General features: G+C 39.7%; 1 protein-coding gene and 1 long non-coding RNA gene across 6 annotated transcripts in view; one reads left to right on the top strand and one right to left on the bottom strand.

The window, feature by feature from the left end:
- Positions 1–22167, bottom strand: part of GRM7 (glutamate metabotropic receptor 7) — an 890122-nt gene that overhangs the window by 87059 nt on the left and 780896 nt on the right. The window contains exon 9 of one of the 5 annotated variants that reach the window (XM_032149560.2): positions 9256–9310. The exons of the other annotated variants lie outside the window; for them this stretch is intronic. Coding sequence (XP_032005451.1) covers positions 9293–9310 — 18 coding nt within the window. The 3' untranslated portion in view covers positions 9256–9292. Of the gene's footprint in view, positions 1–9255; positions 9311–22167 lie in introns of those variants that run through there. 5 annotated transcript variants of the gene reach the window in all.
- The window catches only part of LOC131383216 (uncharacterized), a 273602-nt gene that overhangs the window by 229515 nt on the left and 21920 nt on the right, over positions 1–22167 (top strand). The gene's annotated exons all lie outside the window — the stretch shown is intronic.

Below are 22167 nucleotides of genomic sequence, written 5' to 3'. Positions count from 1 at the left end.
TTTTGAAGGGGCTTGCCATAAGACTCTATGAGTTCAGAGAAAGAGACCAGAAATCAGCAATATACAGGAAGTGAGGGGAGAATTTGAAGAGGAACCTAAGGTGGGACAGCTATTAGCTATCAGCATTAGGGCATGATTATAAGTTTTCCAGCAAAAAATGAGAGAAGGCAGAAGTGCTGTCACATCAAGATGATTTAAGGAAGTGGGCAAGGGAGCAGTGGGGGTGCCAGCAGGATTTGGAAGCAGCACTGGTCTTAGAGCCCTGGCCCCATCTTCTAGGTGAGTTATTTGTCCTGTTTCTTTCTACATCTGTAAAATGGGTGTAACTTTACCTACCTGCCTACTCCACAGAATCAAGGTGATGCTCAAAGGAGTCAGTATTTGTGAAAGCCCTGCTCTCAGGCAGGTTTTATTTGGCCAATGCAGTCTGTAAATTTGAATTTGAATGCCTTTCTTTAGAATATGCACCATCCACTTAATATTCAGTACTCATCTTGTTTTATATCCTGCTGCTTCAGGAATTTTAGCTTGTGGCCTCAAAACCCTTGGTTTAATGAGACTAGCCAGCCATATAATATGAGCACATTAACCTGTTTACATCTGGTGGCCATGGAGAGACTTGAGGGGCAGGGGTTAGAGGCAGGCTGATTCTGGGGACTGGACTTTGAGATAGCCTAAAGCGCTAGGCAAGAGTGGACATGAGGGTCTGAGGGCAGAAACAGACCTTCCTCAGAGAAATCCAGTGGGTTCTCAGATCTGTTACTTTGTGGATTTCACAAGTATCTGACCCTGGACCATATTTGAACATAATATTCCTACCTGGATCTCAACATCAGAATTACACATTTTCTGAAGACTAGTAGAGAGGCTTTTAAAAAATTAGTAATAATAGTCATAAATGATGCCATTTATTGAGTGCTTGTCCTAAAAGCATTTAGTTAGGTAGAGAGAGGAGAAAGATGTAAAGAGAAAAAAAAAAATATATATATATATATATATATATAGTATGTTACAATGGAAAGTGCTATAGAATATAAGACAAAGCAGGCTAAGGAGATGCTGGAGGGCAGAGGAGTGGTTTGTGGTATTCAGTAAGAGTAGGAGTTCATTGCAAAGGGGAAATGTGGGCAATGATGTGGCGGTAAGATTGTTAGCCAGGTGGGGAGCTGGAAGCAGGACATTCCAGAGAGACACTATGGTTCAATAGGGATGCTGAGTTCAGCCGGAACCAGGGATGTGCCTGATGTGCAAAACTCCATTGTCCTGTGGTGAGGATGAAATGGGATCATAAATGCTACATACTTAGCCCTGGTCCTTGCCTTATGGAAAGGTTTCAAAAAGAATTAGAAGATGTTATGCATACAGCTGGTCTCAGAAAACACTCTAATTTTTAATGATCTGGGCCTTGTTGTCATCTTATAATTTCTGTAAATTTACTGAAATGGGTTTTGCTTATTTTGACTGGTATAGCCAACCATAATGGGTGGTTTCAGTCAACTTAATTCCTTGTTAAAGCATATCCCTGCAAAAGAGCCACAGGGTGCAAACTGCAGGCTGGGTGGAGTCCCATCTAGGTTCAGCACTGAGTATTTCTGATGGCAAACAACAGCCTTGTGAAGGGAGCCATGTTTGTTCCCCTCACTGGACAAATGAGGAAACTGATGCTGACAGAGGTGAAGGGATTGACTTGCCCCACTAGAAAGCGGCAGAGCTAAGCAAACACACGTCTTCTACCCACGAGTCGATTTACTGAACAAATGCTCTTCACCGGGTACTGCTCTAAACCCACCCAAAGTGGCCCTCTCTTTCCTTCTGAGAACTTTCCCTATCCCTTCTCCCCTGCCCAGTCCTTGGCCTGAGCAATTGGATTCATGGAACATAAGTAGAATGACCACATGTCCCTTTTTGCCAGGAACGGTCCTGTTTTCACCCGTGTCTTGGCTTGATTATTACTGGTTTCCCCCTTCACTCTCAAACATGTACTAGTTTGGAGTACTAACTTCATAGTCATTCTGGATAAAATATCTGTATGCTATTCAGAACAAGCCAGCTGCCATTCACTGATTTGGTGCCTTGGTTTAAAGCGTGGTTTGCTCAGGTAAATGTACTATCCTTCAGGAGTTAATGTTCCATTTTTTCCCCCCAAATGTTGATCAAAATGTCCTGTTAAGAACTTGTTCAATTCCAAAGGAATATGAGGTAGGAGAAGGCAGGGACAATATTCAAGATATCTGCCAGCCTTGCCAGGGGCTGAGAGCTTCAGCTGTATGTGTGCAGCTAGGCTTGGCTGGGGGAAGGAAGAAGTTCCACTCCCCATCTCCAATCTTTCTCCTACTGGCTGGAGCTTTTTGCTATGGACTTGCCATTGGACCCCATCCATTAAGCTTCCTCCTGTCTATGAATTGCTATTTCTTCTGCAGAATGAGGGATGGGACTCTTATCTCAAAACCCCACAGTGCTGCGTACTTGCAATTGCAGCAAGACAGAGGTGAGGACCTCTTTGGGCCAAATGTTGAGATTTAGTTGAAATTTCCTCTATGGAACTGAGCAGCAATTCTTCTCACAAAGCCAGGACTGAGGATTCTTTGCCAAGGAGATATAATGAGATGTATGTAAATAGCTCTCCCCTTCTTGTTCTTTCTGCCTTCAGCCTCCTCAATTATAGAGCAAGAGCTTTGCCAGTTTGCCCGAGTTCTAGAAATTTACCTCTTCGGTCCAGCAAAACAGGCATTAAGAAGCCTATAAATAATCATCTTATTCTCACATCTCTGCAACAGCAGGGAGGCTGGTACTGCAAACAAATGAATTGGCAGTTCATAGACAACTCAAATGAATATTGAAGGAGGAAGCTTACAGGATGCATTTGGAAGTAAAAGCAGCACTTTTTCTTTCCCCAAGGAGGATCAAAAGCAATTCCCCTTCACTCCCACCTATCTTGTGCCTTTAATTCTTTTCCCAGGATAAGGTCCACAGCTCGGTTTCTCTCTTTGAGATGCTGATGCTAAACATGAGAAAGGAGAAAGAAACCCTTTGGGTCCCTGAACTCTGGGATCCTGTCAGTTATCAGGAGAAGATGTGAACTCTATAAACACCCTGTGCTATTTAAGCTTCATGTGTTGAATAAGAAAGAGGCTGCTTTCTTTCCCCACAATTTTCCTTCAAATCAAAAAATTACAGTCAGAGCCGGGGTTTGGGGGTAGGATCAGGAGGCAGTCTTCATGATTTTTCATTAGTGCCCTCACTATAATGTTTTAAGAAGCCTCTGCCTCTTCCTTTTTTAAAGGGAGGCAAGTCGGACATGGTGGCTCATGCCTGTAATCTCAGCTACTCAGGAGGCTGAGGCAGGAGAATCTCCTGGAGCCAGGAGGCTGAGGTTGCAGTCAGCCGAGATTGTGCCACTGCACACCAGCCTGGGCAACAGAGGGAGACTCCATCTCTAAATAAATAAGTAAAAGCAAAATATTGTTATGGACTTTGAATTTTGTCAATTTATTCCTAGAAAATGACCTTGGCTTGCCCTCTGTAGACAGAAAGTAATGCCACACTTCATAGTGCTATTGTAATCAATAATTAACCTCATCTGAAACAGAATTAGAACCAGAGCCTCAACAGCTAACAGAATTCCTTCTGCAAGGTAAATTAAAAAACCAAAGCAACACTTTTTTACCTTTTTAACCAGCAGCAAGAATTATTGAGAAACTTCCATTTGGCCTGGCACAAAGTACCATCTTTTTGGAATAGTAACTAGTAGTGGGTTCTGTACACAGTGGCTTATACACAGCATCTCACTTAATTCCTGCACAGAATAAAAGATGGGTAGATGGGTACCATTATTATCACCAGGGTTCAGTTCAGAAAGGGAGGCTCAGAGGACTTACATCCTCATTCAAGGCTATAAAGCTGGGAAGGGGCAGAGCCAGAATTCATACCTGAGAGTGTTTTCACTCTGTAGCTCATGGGCTTATAGCAAGCAAGCTTTTGAGAAACACTAATGTTACTTAATAGCATTGACCTCAAAACATCATTAAGTCATTTTTTAAATCACCATATTTTCCTTGCGTAGGATAAAAGGTTTTCTTCCTTTGCTGAATAAGCTGGATATCTAGACACAAGTATTCAAATACAAATAATGTAGAAAAGAACATAAAAACAAATAAGTCACCCTATAATTAAATCCTCAGATTCTCCATTTGAAGCCTAGATAATGATGTACTGTAATTATTATAAAAATAACAATCTATTATCACCACTATGAAATTAGCTGTTATTACCAAACTCATCTTGGCTTAGAACATCTCTTCTTGTTAAAGAAGTACCCCCCCACCCCGCCCAAACCTGTTTCCTATTTTTTTTTCCTTTTACCAGCAGTAGAAATAAATTTGGGTGGAAAATTATATAGGCCATGTTATATGATTAGGAATAGTTTTAGGGAGGAGGATGGTAAATAGTTGAATTCAGCCAACAATCATTCTTTACCTAAATATCAATAAATCCCCCGCCAAAAGACAAAGGGACTGTGTTACAAATGTGATGGTGTAAAAATAGTCAACTCATGCGGGTTAGCAAGGGAGTATGTGTGACACTGTAATGTATATCAATTTTATTCGTGTATCTCTGCCACATTGAACCACTGAGCAAAAACAACAACGACAAAAAATCCCAAGAGACAAAAATAACCACTATGAACAAGAAGTCAAGAAATTTAATTTTTTTTGAAACCTTCATCAAAAAGGTTTATTTTACCATCCTGGCTGAATGAAACATACAATACACTTAAAGGAAATCTGAATTTCGGCTGGGTGTGGTGGCTCACACCTGTAATCCCAGCACTTTGGGAGGCCAAGGCGGGAGGATCACGAGGTCAGGAGATCCAGACTATCCTGGCTAACATGGTGAAACCCTGTCTCTACTAAAAATACAAAAAAATAGCCAGGCGTGGTGGCGGGTGCCTGTAGTCCCAGCTACTTGGGAGGCTGGGGCAGGAGAATGGAGTGAACCCAGGAGGCGGAGCTTGCAGTCAGCCGAGATGGCACCATTGCACTCCAGTCTGGGCAACAAAGCAAGACTCCGTCTCAAAAAAAAAAAAAAAAATCTGAATTTCATCTGAGGCTGTCATTTTCCCTGTGGCATGAACTTGGTACTATCTGGCAGACACACAGTGCTAAGGGGCCTGGGGGAAAACAATGAGTGCTTCCTTCAGTTTGTTCCTTTAACCAAAGTCTCAGGCCACTCTGACTGAATTGCAGAAGACAATGGCCTGAATATTAGCAAGCGGAACTTGACTAAATCCACTAGTCAAAAGGAACACCACAATGTCTGACTTTTGCCAAGTCCTAGAAGACCTATTTTTGTAGTCTTACCATGGCTGTCACCTTGGAAGACAGCAAACTTTATGTAATCTTTGGCTTCGCTGCATCTGAAGACCTTTTGATATTTTCACATTAGACTTCTCTGCCCAGGTCCTAGGGGAAGTTGGCCTCTTCTTGACCCTTTTATTATTTTTTTTCTTTTTGAGACAGAGTCTCACTCTCTCACCCAAGCTGGAGTGCAGTGGTGCAATTTCAGCTCACTGCAGCCTCCACCTCCTAGGTTCAAGCAATTCTCCTGCCTCAGCCTCCTGAGTAGCTGAGGTTACAGGCACCTGCCACCACGCCCAGCTAACTTTTTGTATTGTTTAGTAGAGATGGGGTTTTACTATGTTAGCCAGGCTGGTCTCAAACTCCTGACCTCAGGTGATCTGCCTGCCTCAGCGTCCTAAAGTGCTAGGATTACAGACATGAGCCACTGCACCCAGCCTTGATCCTTCTTGTGTCCCAGATCTTCAAGTCTTGCTTTGATTATCAAGATGTTTTTTATTTTCCTTCCCCCTCATGGCCAATTTTTTTTCTTTGAAAATCATTAAAAAAAAAACAAAAAACTATTTATAGCACTAATTAAAATAATAGCCATATTAAGAGAAAGAAGTTAAGGGGTACTCATTTCTTTCTCAGAATCTTTTTTGGGAGCCCCCAAAACTCTTAAAGAAGAATGAAAGCTTTAGATACTGCTCTGGAAGTCACCGCCACACAAAAAAGTTGTGTCCTAGTTTACATCTAGGGCCTCTACTGAGCACTGGGGGTGTTGTTGTAAAATATAGTTAGGCCAAGTGAGCTTCAAAGGCAAAAAAAACTCTTCTGTGGTGGAAATACTCTGTTTGTAGGGCTATGTAAAAACAAACAACAACAATGAAAATACAGATAATATTAATAATGGAAATGGATAGCATCTCAAGTAGACTTGGGCACTTTTTATTTTCTTTCCTGCTAACCTCAAATCCATTTCTCCTTTGGTCTACCCCATCTCTTTAAAAAGCAAGATCATCTGCTCAAGTGACTCTTTCCATCCTCCATTCCTGTCCCTACCCCTAGCCTGTAGCACATTTGTTGTTTGTTGACTGTTGATTCCAAATCCACATCTCTTGAGTCTGTCTGCTTAACCTTCACTGCCACCGTCGCTTGTCACCTAGAAGACTCCTAGTGGTCTCCATTACTACTCTTGTCCCCTCTATAATTCAGAGTGATTTTTTTCTTTCTTTAAATAAAATTATGTAGCCCTCATACTTCCAACTCTCCATTGGCTTTCTATTGTATTTGCCTTAAATTCCAACCTCCTCAATATAGTCCACGTTGCTTCTGCACAATCTGACCTTAGCCTCTTCGGGTGCCCCCATTCCTGCCCTGTCCTAGTATACCAGCCTCCTTGTAGTTTCTTCAACAATTCAGTCCCTTTCCCAGTTGAGTTAGTTGGTCAAGGTAAATGTGTTTCATTTATGGGCAAGGTGGGCTACAGCAAAAAAGAAAGCTGCTTTCTCAGGAATGGGAAGAAAAGGGAAGTGTCTGTACCCATTCTTTGTAAGAGCAAGGCAGGGGCCACTGTGAAGCTAACCAAAGAGAAAGCCAGAGTTAAGCTCTAATTCTTTGGTTTGGAAGCATGAGGAAAAAGAGGTTTTCCAGGCTAATTCTTACTGGCTGAGTGTCCACACCCACATCCTCATACCCACATGAGTTCTTTCCTTCCATCTATGTAATCATCCATTATCTATTTAGCAAATTTCATCAAGCATGGACTATGGGCCAGCAGGATAAAATGCCAAGGGAACATTATTAGGACAGAATGGATACAAACAGATTGAACTTTGACCCTTGACCCAGTTCACCTCTACAAGTGTACCTGGTAATGTAGCCTTGTGACACAGACCCTTTTCCTGCCTCAGCCCCTGAGAATGACCTCCAGAATACAGACTTTACATGGTTCCCTGAGGAAATGCTATTCTGATTAATGAAACAGCCCAGCTGTGGAATTACTTCTTTTTAGACTAGGAAAGTGTTTTTTGGCCTGAAGAGGAATTGCAATCCAGAACCATTCATTATCATCAAAGATGCTAACTCCATCCTCCAACTTCTCATACATGCACACATATACATATAACCTTCCCCCCAAAATCACCATGAAGCACAGGAAGGTCTGTGGCTGTCTTTTTTTGGACATGAGAAACCAGGCAAAAGCTGTTGACAAAAAATTACAAGCATATCTTTGGGCCTATGTGTACTGCATGGCACTAACAGGGACCATCAAGAAGTTCAATATTGGACCTGACAGGACTAACTGCACCATGATGGCTTAAAAACTGACTGTGGTCAGCCGGGCGTGGCGGCTCACACCTCTAATCCAAGCACTTTGGGAGGCTGAGGCAGGTGGATCATCAGGTCAGGAGTTCGAGACCAGCCTGACCAACATGGTGAAACCCCCTCTCTACTAAAAATACGAAAAAATTAGCCGGGTGTGGTGGCATGCACCTGTAATCCCAACTACTCAGGAGGCTGAGGCAGGATAATTGCTTGAACCTGGGAGGCAGAGGTTGCAGTGAGCCAAGATTGTGCCACTGTACTCCAGCCTGGGCAACAGAGTGAGACTCCATCCTCAAAAAAAAAAAAATAATAATAATAACAATAATAATTGACTGTGGTCCACCCAGGCATACACATTAGAAGAAGGGAAAAAACCAGGGTGACCACCATGGTGCATGGACTCTGCATGGACACAAGACTTCTCTTTTGCATTAGATCGTGAACTGCTCATTAGATTTAAGTTCAAAATCAAGAGAAAGAGAAATGAAGAGATGTAATACTCTGATAGATCTTTAAACTTGTTACTGAGGGCTTAGCAAAAAGTCCTTCTGATTAAAACAACCAAACAGATGCTCCCCAAGTAATGACAAAATAAAATAGCTTATTTATGCAAGGACTGGGTGTGATAAATTCTGTCTCAGTGTACTCCCAGGAGACTTTGGACATGGAAAGGAAAATTGGGGTCAGATTGGGGAAGATGACCACCTGTGGGGGCTAAATGCAAAGGCTGATAGCTCAGTCATAAACAGGTCCACAAGAGCTTATTTTCAACACTTTCTCCCAGTAGCACACAGAACCACACTGCTGCTTCCAACACTGCACTCCAGGAGCCAAGTTAAGATTTTCTGTCTTATGACTCTGTGGCTCAGAGAGATTAGCTTGTCAATTAGGTTTGGTGGGTCTAGGGAGATAGGGAATGTAGGCTTTTTTCTTTTCTTTTCTTTTCTTTTTTTTTTTGAGATGGAGTCTTGCTCTGTCACCCAGGCTGGAGTGCAGTGGGGTGACCTCGGCTCACTGCAACCTCTGCCTCCTGGGTTCAAGTGATTCTCATGCCTTAGCCTCCCGAGTAGCCAGAATTACGGGCATGCACCACCACACCCAGCTAATTTTTGTATTTTTAGTAGTGACGGGGTTTCACCATGTTGGCCAGGATGGTCTCAATCTCCTGACCTTGTGATCTGCCCGCCTCGGCCTCCCAAAGTGCTGGGATTACAGGTGTGAGCCACTGTGCCCAGCCAATTGACAGTAGAAAATTCAGCTTCTTTGAAGTTTGCTTTCCATGGTCTCTTTGATCCATCAACCTCAGTTTAGGAAAATGTGAGGTACAGGGAAGTAATTAGTGGTTTCTGAGGCAAGGTCTCAGTTATTCCTCCTGTCTAGTGGTAGGCAAGGCTCATTTTGGGGAAAATGGGCAGGACGGCCAGAGCTTTCGGGTAGGGATGGGAAACCTAGTTCTTTTCCATCTCCTGTTTGCATGCTCAACACACAAGCTGAAAGGGCATCTGCGGAAAGATGTTCCTGGTCAACTGGTCAACGAAGCTCCAAGGGCAGTCTGTGAGTCTCAGTGGAGAACCAGACAGGAGGCTGATGGGCAGGGAGGCTCCACTAGGACCAAGCAGAGGACTCTATGCTCTGGTCCTGACCTGGAAATGGAGAGTGAAGTCAATGCAGAATTTATGTAGATTGTCCAGACAGTCTGGATAATTGTCCCTAAGACTGTAGATTATCAAAGTCTTGGGGACAACTTTCCAGATAAAGTTGGCCTTAAAAATCTATATGGAAAAATCCAGATAATTGAAGCTAAAAAATTTTCTATGGTAATTTGTCAGGATAATGGTTCACATTCTTATTTTCCCCAGCTAACATTCCCAGGACTACCCTTTCAAAGACTGAGAAGTGAGATACCATGTTACAGTCTTCAGCATGGTGAGGAATAAAGATTGAGGAATAACACTTTTTCCTCAGTTTCCGCATCTTTTAATATTCTAAGAACTTATCTGGGAGGGAATTGAATTATTTAAGTAACTTGACAGAACAAAGAAAAATCATGTTACTCTCTAACATAATATACATCAAATGGCAACCAGGAGATAACTGAGGAATTAGGCCTGTGCTGTTAAAACTAACTGTTTCTGCAAATTATATTATCAGAAGGTCTGTGGTTGCAGAAATATGTTTATGCACGTCCACACCTTCCTCTCCATTCTTTTTTGTGTTCTTTTGGCATCTTGTTAATCACACACTTTAAATCATGCCATATATATATATGTACAGACATATATATGTACAGACATATATATGTACAGACATATATATACACACACACACAACAATATGCACAGTGTTTTAAAAATTGTGGATAAATGACAAGGTAAATATATATATGTATATATAAAATTTGTACATATTTTATATATGGTGTGTGTGTGTGTGTGTGTGTGTATATATATATATATATGGTGCACACACATACATACACAATCTGATTATTTTCTCTTCAAAACCACATGTAGAAAAGCAAGACCATGGAATGGCCCAGCCCCTTAGATAACCATTATTCATATCTGATATACAAAAGACATGTTAAATGAAAGAACATACTGCTTCTACTGTGAATGGGTAAATGGGTTTTAGAAAGAAATATCCTCCTTTCTCTCCTCCTCCACATGTAAAACACTTAGGCACTGTGGGACAATAATTCTGATGATGATAATGATATTAATAACCTCTTATTTGGATGCTTGATGATTTATAAAGTGCTTTTTACTGACATTGTCTCTGACCCCTGCCACACAATCCTTATGGTAGGTGTTATTAGCCTCATTTGAAAGTTAAAAGAAATAAAAAGCAAAGATTTAAGATAGAGTCCCTAATCTGTTGGCCAGTGGACAGCTTCTGACCTATACAACAATATGCATAGTGTTTTAAAAATTGTGGATAAATGACTAGCATTTTAAAGTCTCAACTTTTTATGTAAAACTCTGGATTTCCAACTTCTCTTTAAAATTCTCAAGGCCTGGCCACCTTTATTTTAGAGGAATGACTCTTTTAAAGCAGGGCATGAGTACTTCAGTTTTCCAGAATCCCACTGTGCCCTATCACCCATTAGTGCCCTGTTTTGTTCTTTTTGTTTGTTTGTTTGTTTGTTTTTCATTGGGCTCCCTGCCTAGCCCTTGTGGATACTGAAGTTGCAACCAATTCTCAGAAAGTGTAAGAAATATGCTTAAGATCATGTAGCCAATAAATGGCAGAAGGAGAAATTGAAGCCAGAGCTCTGGTACCAGGCTTCTGTCTCTGACAGTGGCTCTCAAAGAGAATGACTTGAATTGGATGCTGAAATCCCAAGTATGAGGTATAGGGATCTGCATGTTGAACAATCACCCAGGACGTCATGTGATTAAAATCCTTGCAGTCTGTGACAAACTGCAAGAAGCCCCATCCTAAGGACTCAGGAGACTTGGGAATCTCCTTGATTCTCTTACTAAACTAGCCTGTCTCAGTACTGAATCATCAAGTATTTGGGCACTTACAGAGTTCTGTGTTCTCTGCTTGTGGATAATAATTGTTAGGGACCATAGATGCATTCATGATCTATAAAATGAGTGCATACCATGTGCTCATTTATTTTCATGTTCTCATACATGAGAAACAGATTTTTCTCATTTATTCATCAAATATTTACTGAATGTCTACCTTGTGATTTGCATTATGTTTGGCTATGAGGATCAACATGCCAGCTAAGACGTGATTGTTTAATTGAGTTCTCCAACTAATAAATTCAAGTGAGACTGAGCTGTCGGCCTGGATTACCCCAAAAGTACTTTGATACTTAACTTACATTGGTAAGCACAGCCTTATTTAGAGCATGCATGGAACTTGCATGGTTAATACAGTCCTATGATCTCATTTCTTTCCTGGTGGCCACTGTATTTAGACTTACATGACCAAATGTCTTTTACAAAAGCAATTTAAGTATTTCATTTTCTAGACAATGCATGACGAAAGCAGGAACCCACCCAAAACACCAGATTTTAACCATCAATATTTCATTTGTTTGTATGAGATTGAGGATAGTTGAAATATTTTGTCTATGAGAGTGCACAATATGCATGTCTAAATTATGTCTTACCTCTCCCTCTACCACTTTTTTTTTGAGGTTCTTAGGAAAATCAAAGGCAAATACAAACTCTACCCCTTTCTAAAGTTTTGAAACTTGACTAAGTATTTGCTACTCAAAATGTAGTCCCAGGACAAGGTATGTTGGTAGCTCCTGGAAGTCTGCTAGGAACGTAGATTCCTAGGCAAAAATGTACATTTACCAAGACTCCCAGATAATTTCTATGTACACTAAAGTCAGAAAAGCAAGCCTTGGGTTAAGTTCCTTGTTAACAGTTCACTAGATGTGGTTATTTTGGTACATAGCCTTATTTTATAAGGACTTTTAGATGCAGAAAAGCTACGCAGTAGGAAATAGGTGGTACGATGGATGTACACACTGAACTGTCTGGAATATGTTTATTTTTTTTTAATGACTGTTTTCCCCATCTTGATTTCAAAGTAAACATGGTAGGAGAGTGTGAGCTCATAGAAAATACCAAAACAAAACAAAATGACAATGTAGAAAATGTGATCTTAAGAATTTATAAGTATTTCTTATGTATTAGACATTAAGTCCTTGTCTTTTGTATGTATTTCCAGTATTGTCCCTGTTTTTGTTTTGTTTGTAATGTTTATCAGAATTTCATGTTGTTGTGTAGTCACATCATTGGGCATTATTTTCTTTATTATCTCTTCTTTTGCTTTTAAGATCAATAATTATTAGCCTTGGCTGTACATTGGAATCATCTGGGAGCTTTGAAAACCATTGATGCTTGGATTCTCCCCATTCTCTCCTCCCCTGGACATCCCAATTTGATTAATTTGGTGTCCTACATGGGTATCAAGATTTTCAAATGTTCCCAAAGTGATGCTATTGTGCCACCAGGGTTAAAAACCACTGCCCTAGAAAGTCCTTCTCTATAGCAAGATCAGATAATATTCAGCTACAAGTGCTTCTAAATATTCCATGGTTTTATTCTTCACCTGCTTCTTAGTTTGTTATATAATATGAATTTGGATTAAACCCAGGACACATTTGAATAATATATTGTCAGTTCTTCTTTCTGTCTGTAATTCCTATTTTATCTTTTCCTTTTAGTTCCAGCAGATAATTGGTCTCAAAATTAAATTTCAGATGACTTATTACTAAAATGGCAGAGGGTCAGAAAGTAACATTCCAGAAGTAAAAAGTTCTAGAGATTTCTGGAGTCAGAGTTTTTGGAAGAAGTAGGAAGAAACTGAGTTTACTGCTTCATTTGCAAACAATCACTAGGAAATTTTTCCTTTCACTGACTAAATTGGTTAATGATTAATTTATTCAGTTTAGATTGAGTCAACAACCATCTTAACAATAATCACCAGAGAGATAAAGTGGAAACTTCCGGGGCTCTAAAACTTTACTCTTTAACAGTTGCTCTATAATTATGACTCCTCTACTGAGTGATTTGTGAATGGACAAAATAGCTGTCAGAGGCAGACATATCTAGTGGTTAGTCATTGTCATGGCTTAGTTGAAAGTCAGAGGTCTTGACATTGCATTATATAGTCTTGACTTCAGTTAGGAGACAAAGCAATTTGTCCTTTACCCAAAAATGCAGATGATATCACTCCAGAAAGCTTCACATCATTTTCATAACTTTTATAGTTTTCCAAGTCCCATTAGATTGCCACTCAGTTCTAAGACTTTACAAGCTTAAAGTACCAGGCTATAGCTATTGCTATAAATAGTATTTCTCAGACTTAGATTCTCTTTACACACAAACTCAAAGAGAAAATGGAATATATTTTCCTTCTATATGCTTGACTGGCACCATTCAGATTTTAAATTTTCAGCATGGATCACATTCCATTATTATTGGAGAACAAGTAGAATTTTTGACATTTTAGTTTAAAATTTGTGCTTATAAAATCCACAGAATTCAGAGCATGGTAACCAATTCCAGGCATGTGGCATGTCAAAATGCAGAATTTCATCACACAAGGCACTGAGCCTTTGCTATTAATTCTCACAGAATGTAAAGTGCCACAGATATTGCACTGTCTTTCTCTTCACTTGCTCAATAAACCCTCACTGCTACAGAACATCTGTCCGAGTAGCATGTAGTTTTACACAGATCATGCTATCTTGCTTCCATGTGATCTTTTTAGCTGAAGTCATCTAGTGAGCTAAGAATGAAATTGATCATTTGCCCAAGATACGTTGGTCATCAACTATATGTAAAACCCTGTGTAGCGCATTGTGGGGGACAGGAAGATAAATTGGTGTGGAACCTTGCCCAAAAGAGGTCATTTGTTAGGCAAGGATGCCTTATAAAATGTGGAAACAAAGCATTTCAGGAGTACAGGGCTGTATATATATATATATATATATTATGACAAGATTGAATCTCAAAAAATAAATTGAGTATAATTATACAGACACAAAAGAGTATATACTGTATGATTTCATTCATATGATGTTCAAGCACAAACAGAACTAATCTATGATGATCAAATCGGAATAATGGTTATCTGAAGATGGGTCCTGACTAGAAAGTGACATAAAAAACTTTCTGAGTGATGGAAATCTATATCTTGTTACGGGCAACAGTTACATAAGTGTACACATTTGTCAAAATGTATCCCAAACACATTTAAGACTTGTACATTTCACTGCTTTATGACATATATAAAAATAAAATATATGTGTACTGCATACATATATTACATGTATTTTTCATTAGTGATGCTACATATCACTAATTTACATCATAATCATACATCACTAATTTAAAAAGGTAGTAGGAGTTTAAAGGAAGGAGAAATTTTAGGGAAAGTTCTGAAGACTTAAATAAGTGATAATATTAAAATAGGCCTTGAAGAGTGAATAACACTTAATAAAGAACAGATCTATGGGAAGAAAGAAAACAAACTAGACAGTGTTCACTGAAGGGTCAATAACTCTGTAAGCCTTGCACTTTCAGGGCAGTTGTGAAAGGAAATACTTGCAATATATCAATGGGAGAGATGGAAGGGCAGCTTGGGGAATTACACTTAGATCATCAGGTAAATGGGAGCCGGTAAATGGGAGCCAGTAAATGTTTTTGGGTAAGGGAGAAGTGTGGTTGCAGCTGTGTTTGGGCAAGGTGGGTCTGGCCACACTGTGTCCACAGATACTCACAGAGAGAGAGGGGAGTGACAGAAATGTATTAAACTCTAGAGAGGTGCTGGAGTTTCTAAAGAAGCAAAATTGGTGCTGGACATATTGAATGATAGTGGAGAAATGGGGAGATGTAACACATTTAATACACACCATGTAGGGTTGTCTTGGAGTTGTCTGGATGTTGGAAGTGAGGGAGACAGAGGTGGAAGGTTTTAAGTTTGGCTGTCAAGAGGGGGTCAGCAAATTAGGAAATTCAATGGAAAATAATAACAGGTCTATGTCAGGGTGTTGGACATCCCAAATTAGAGGAAAACCTGGGAAGACAAGCACATTTTGGACACATTCAACAGCTGACAAAGCTGAGAAGCTGAGACTGAAAGCTTTTGGGATATTCTGCCAAATCATTAGCTCTCTCTTCCCCTTGATTTCTCTTGACTTCCAAGCCTTGACTTAGCCTTTAGATACAACTAATGCAGGGAGCACACAATAGTGGTGTCTTTGTTTCCACATTGTCTTCCTTGTGCTTTGATCCCTGTTGATATTATGACCATCTTTAAAACTCTTCAGGGCAATGCAAATGTTTCTTCTAAGAGCATACCCTGAAATGGCCTTCCATTTGGATTATGGCAACAGCCCAAACTCATGGCAACAGCATGCCAATTTCAGAAAAAATATGGACATATCCAAACACTAGATACATTTTTCATTCAGAAACAAAAGAGATGATCTTACAGGAAGGCGTTGTTGTATTAGGGTGAGTGGGTGTGACTGACAGTAGGAGTGTGGAGACCTTAGTGGGCATCCCACTTTTATTATCATCAAACTGGATCTTGAGCAATCTTTTACAGTCAATGATTTAGCTTCCTTTTTCACAAAAGGGGATACTGATGTCTTCCTTACAGAGTTATTTTGAGTATCAAGTAAATTAATTGATGTCAAAATGCATTGCAAACTGTAAATTACGGAGTAAAATTGAATAGTGGGTATTCTGTTTTATAATGATGCAGTCCTTATATGTTATGGAGCTTCTACTTTCATCATTGGATGCATTCCCAGGACATTTCAAAGACAGATTAATCTTTGCAAAGATTAATTTATGATTCTGGAACTTGACCTTACCCTCCCCTCAAACACTGTGGGCCTATTAAAGGAAGTGTGGAAATAAATGAGGAAGAAGTAGGTAACTGTTGAACTCATAACCCAGGAAGATTTTCTTTCTCCTGGATTCTTATCTGGTGTCTCAATTCTCTTGGATATGCCAGAGAGAAATTATAGAAATTATAGAACTTTGCTCAAGGGAATACTCAGTACCTGGACACTGCCGTTCCTGTTGTGGGCAAACACAGCTTACTGAGTCTGCTGAAATGGATGTCAGAATTGTCAGATCAGATTCTGTGACTGCTGCCTGTGACTAAAGAATGCTGAAGAGGCTCCTGTGGGAGAGGCTGCCCAGAAACACAGCCTGCCAGTCTGTGTCTTTGCATTTCACTGCTAATATTGCACTAGCTGTTGCTGTCATTCTTGCATCGAGTTCACATGACTCAGTGACAGGGCAACACCATTGTTCAGGTTGACCAACCTGTCACTACAGCCAGTGGTCTGCCATGAGCATGTCCCCAGGTAGGTGTGTTTGTGTAAAATGGCTCCAAATCGTGTTTCAAACAGATGTGACTCCTCTTGACCTAACAGGCGATAGGCTCCTGCAAAGCCATGTTGGAGAGAATTTCTGTAAACCAAATTTTATTTTTCCATTGATTTATTCTGGAAATTTAGGAAGGCTTCGTGTCTGATGGATTTTTTAATAGAGGGTTGTGCCTGGCATCTCAGAATTGTGATCCGTCCTGAATGACAACAACAAAAACGTCATTTGTTCCTTTGACTCAGTGGCTGGCTTGATGTGATTCATTCTTTTGTAAGGAAACATATGATCAAGCCACCTTCTAATACACATCTTTCAGGAGTTTGGATGCTGTTTAAAGTGAGCATGGTGGCTTATGTCTAAAGTCCCAACACTTTGTGAGGCCAACAAGGGGGGATCATTTGACCCCAGGAATTTAAGCTTATAGTGAGCTATGATTGTGCTACTGCACTCTAGCCTGGGTGACAGTATGAGACTTCGTCTCTAAAATTAAATAAGTAAATAAAAAATAAAGGGGACATGTCTGCAAATTTTCTTCTTCCTAATTGCAACATCTCCCCATGCATTTCTACAAACTACTCTTTTAAAAAATGGGGCAAACACTTAGAATGCCTCAAATCATCTGGAGTATTCTCATGCCATGATCACGAAGTTAAAGGCTATTTCCATAATAAAGAGGGAAGACCATTTCAGGGTGTGCTTTTTGAGGAAATAATTGCATCGTGTGGAAACCACTGATGTTAGTAAACAGAATGCCTGGTGTTTTTATAATTTGCCAGTAACCCTGACAGGTGGGCAACATGAGACGGGGCTTGTCATTTTGCCACCATGCAACATTGAATCTTGGGCACTGAGAGTTTTGGGCATGATCAGTTAGGGCATGAGCTGGGCTTTTACCCAGCACTCAAAACACTACAACCCTAGGGTTCTCTCTGCATCTACACCCACTTGCTTTATGGGGAAGAATTTCATACTACAAAAGTGCCTGTGGTCAGAGGATTCTCTAAAGCATCTGAACATTTCTGTCTTGAATGCCAATGATCAATTACATTTTTAAAATAAAAATTCTTGAATAAGATTTATAGGAGCCTGCATGGTCTATCTCCCAAGTCACTTTCCTGATGTAGACTAATAGAACTCTCCTTATTACGTGACCCTTGGAATTTTTCTACCATGTTCTCATGGAATTATTCTCAACAAATGTTCTTGTAACTTTAGAGTGAATATGTACTCATTTTTCAAACAATGACAGTGTGTGTCCAGGCACCATTAGATGCTCAGGAAAATAAATAGGACAGAGGCCCTGTCTTCATTTAGTCCGGTTGGGGAAGATAACAAGAACAGTCATTGCTGCGTCTCCATTATCTTACAATGATTCAGGGAAAGCCTGAGAACTGGGAAGTGGGGTAAGAGAAGACATTACAAAGAAATTGAGGCTCCAGTTAAATCTTGAAGAATGAGTAGAAGTTAGCCTAGTGGACACAGTTTAGGCAAAAGATAAGCATGCATCAAAATGAACAACCTCTAGGTAGAATTCACCATAAACCTACTTTAAAGAAATTTCTGTTCTAAAATTGGCTAGTTTTGATAATATAACATATTTTCAAAGTGATTAATAATTTAGATGTGCTTTTTTGAAGCAAAGTAAATTAGCTTGTAAAGATTTGAAACAGCCAGTTGCAATGGTGCACACCTGTAATCTCAGTTCTTTTGGAGGCTGAGGCAGGAGGATTGCTTGAGGCCAGGAGTCTGAGACAAGCCTGGGCAACATAGTGAGACCCTATCTGTATAAAATATTCTAAAAAGTTAGCTGTTTGTGGTGGCATATGTCTGTAGTCCCAGATACTCAGGAAGGTGAGGCAGGAAGATCGCTTGAGTCCCCAAGTTTGAGGTTGCAGTGAACTATGATTGTGCCACTGCACTCTAGCCTGGGCAACACAGCAAGAGCTTGTCCCTAAAAAATAAAATTAAGAAAAAGATTTGCAGCCACTTTGGCTTTGGCTCAGAGAAGTGTTTGATAGAGGACTGCGGGCCTCCGATCAGTGGAACAACTCCCAGCAAGGGCTGAAGTAATTATCTACTGAAGAGACTACATGCAAAGGCAGCAGAGCAGACTATAGCTTTCAGTGGACAAATGGTGAATGTCATCTTAAACAAGAATGATGGCATCATCTTGAACAGTTAATTAAATATGTCATTTTATTAAGGAGTTAGGTTGGTTTGACAACTCCATGCTTCAAAGTTCTTAATGAAATGGACACAGTGTTGAACATCCCTCAAGTTCTGCTTGACTTCACCCTAAGTGTTCTTTAGTCATAGGAGAGATTTAATCCACGTTCATCTTCCAAATGCACTTTTTGAGATTTTTCAAAGTCCCATCTACTCTCTGGTAGTTATTGCCTTAAAGTTAGAAGTTCCTCATTTCTTCCTCTTACTTTTATTCCAGGAAACTATTTATAGCTGTGCTGTTCCAGATGGCAGCCATTAGCCACATGTTGCTGTTTTAAGTTTAAATTTAAATTGATTAAAATTAAGTACCTCATTCTTCAGCCCCACCAATCTCACTTCAAGTGCTCAATACCTATATGAGGCTAGGGCTGCTACATGGGGCAATTCAGAGAACATTTCCGTCATTACAGAAAATTCTATCGGGCAGTGCTGATCTATGTACCCCTGTGGTTAATACCACCTGTCCATATGTAAGAATATAGGTTTTTGGTATCATTATCTGATGATCTTTGAGAAAGCCTTTATATCTTCTATTAGCTTTTGTGAGTAAAATATTCAAAATCTGGCCAAAGTACCATAGCCTTGAAAGATTTGTGGATTTCTTTTCTCTTTTTCTTTCTTTTTCTTTTTTTTTTTTTTGAGACAGAATCTCGCTCTGTCTCCCAGGCTGGAGTGCAGTGGCACAATCTCGGCTCACTGCAAGCTCCACCTCCTGGGTTCACGCCATTCTCCTGCCTCAGCCTCCCAAGTAGCTTGGACTACAGGTGCACGCCACCACGCCCGGCTAATTTTTTGTATTTTTAGTACAGATGGGGTTTCACCGTGTTAGCTAGGACAGTCTTGATCTCCTGATCTCCTTGATCTCGTGATCCACCCGCCTCAGCCTCCCAAAGTGCTGGGGTTACAGGCGTGAGCTACCGAGCCCGATCTTTTTTTTTTGGAAAAAAAAAGTGCAAAGTTGGATTTCCATCATTTAACACTTAGTGGAAATTTGACAATGTGTTTAATGGTATATGCTTTCAGTTTGCAATGGGAAAAACACTTGTCAATGTTTTTGTTGCTGTTTGTTCAAGAAATAGGCTCCTAATTGAGTTAGAAAAGAATGAGATGATATGTGACAATTTAGTTGATCAACAAGCAGTTGGTCAGGGTAAATAGATGAGGAGTTTTGGCAAACTACTTGCTTTAGCTAACTTTACTAGGATAATATTAGTTATACTGTTCTGAGTTCAAACTCACGTTTGAATTACTTTATCAGCCAAGTCATCCAAGCATAATTCTGAGCATGTAAAGAAGGGAAGCAGGAAATGGACATTTGGGCGAAATACCATGTGCTAAGCACAGTGTTAGGATTTCCACATATGAGATTTTATTCCAGATGAAATGAGATCTACAATGCTTTTTGAATACTAAATTAATAGAAGCATCTTGTGAACAAAAGGCAAGCATAACACAGAAGACACATTGGGATATTTCCTCTTAAACTGCTGAACAATGTCTGTTGTTATTTGTACACCCCAAGGTCAAGGATTAGAATGCTGCTAATTAAGAAAAATCCCTATTTGTTGGGATGTAATTAAGTTAATGAAAATGAGAAGTAATCAAAGAAGAAAAAAATTAAAAGATCAGCTTGAACGGGTCTTGTTGACAAATCAGACATTACATACAAAGAAATTAACAGTAATGCATTGCAGGGAAGGAACATCAATGATCACTTTGGAAATTTTTGTTATTATCTTCTAATAGGCTATTGTTCATAGTAGACAAAATGGAACCAGTTTGGCTTGGAATTAGAAGCTGCAGGAGTAGTGGAGGATAGAAGCGCTTCAGTATTTAGGGCTACCCTAATTCCAGTTTAATTCTTCCCTCCTCCTAAATAGCCCTGCTTGTCCACACATACCCTGCTATGCACACCAGCCCCACTGGGCTTCTTACAGTCCCAGTTTGTTCATCTCATTCCTATTTTCCTCTTTTGCAGCAGTGTATGTTAATGATTAAGGTCCAGACTCTGGAAAAAAAAGTTCCTAATTTCAAACTCTGGCTCCATCACTTGCTAGCTATGTGTTTTGGGACAAGTTACTAAACTTCTCCAGTTCCTCAGTTTCATCACTATAAAGTGAGGATAATAATACCTACCTCATTATGAGCATGGAATGAGTATCATGACTAGTTCCTGGCACATGATAAGTGCCTTAGGAGTGTCTACCATTATTAGCAAAATGTCTTCAGTAACACTTGGCAGCACCTGGCCACAAATTCACATTTTCGTCCTGTGATGATTATAAGAATATGCCTCCTCTACTCTTGCACTGGCCCAGGCCATTTTTAGAGTTTTATACCCATTACATCCCAGCAGCAAATATGTACCTTCTTCATAGTAAGCATCAGTCCATATTTGTGGATCAATGACTGCGTCGGACACATTTCATTTAGATTCTGTTTCTATCAAAAATATAATCGTGTTTTCTTTTATGGTTCTTTAAAACTGGCTATCAACACTATACATTATATTAAGAAGTAAAATTATTCCATTGAAGGGATTCTTTGCTTTATGACTACATTTTAAAGATGCACTTAAATCTCTTTTTAATGTTTAAAATAATTAAATGCAAATTTTCATTGCAAAATGCAAGCTGGGAAATAGATTGTAGGATGACAGTGCTCAGGAAGACATATAGGAAGTAAAACGTGATATTTACATTAAGAAGTTTATGCTATTGTTATGGATAAAAACAATTAAAATAACTATATTCATAACTCCCTTTTTAGGGATTTGCTCCCATCATTACAATAAGGCTTCACTCAATTATCTCAGTCTTCATTAATCCATGTGTAATACATTCTATTTTGATCTTCATTTTACAGATTGGAAAACAGCCCCAAAGCAATATTCAGATGGCTCTTATCACTTTGCCACTTTGATTTTGTATCATAAGCATTTCCTTTTAAATAATGGTATTTAAGATTAGATTTTGCTGCACGTTAATTTCCCCATATTGATGGGGCTCTTCAACATTATCCTTTATTCCTTTACTTTTTGTGTTCCCCTAAGGGTTCTTAGTACATATGCAAACATGCAAAGCACCATCACACAAGAGACTAAGAATAATAATGGCTACTCATGCCCACTCTATTCCATTCTTGCCAATATATTCTCTATACCACGGGGGAAATGTAAATCAAGTCATGTATCTTTCTTGCTTGAAATTGTCCAGTGCCTTCCCATGATACTTATGATAAAATCCACACTCCCTATCACAGTTTCTAAGGCCCTGCATGATAGGACCTTCACCTGCCTCTAGCACCTCCACTTACACAGGCCTGCATTACAGTCCTGAGTGGATCAAACTCTGTCCTCCTTCAGGGCCTGTGTACTGTCCTTTCTTTGTTCT

Source organism: Hylobates moloch, unplaced genomic scaffold (genome assembly GCF_009828535.3).
Source record: "Hylobates moloch isolate HMO894 unplaced genomic scaffold, HMol_V3 SCAFFOLD_4, whole genome shotgun sequence".
Classification (NCBI taxonomy): domain Eukaryota; kingdom Metazoa; phylum Chordata; class Mammalia; order Primates; family Hylobatidae; genus Hylobates; species Hylobates moloch.
The sequence above is the reverse complement of the archived record's forward strand: the minus strand, read 5'-3'. Positions and strand labels throughout refer to the sequence as shown.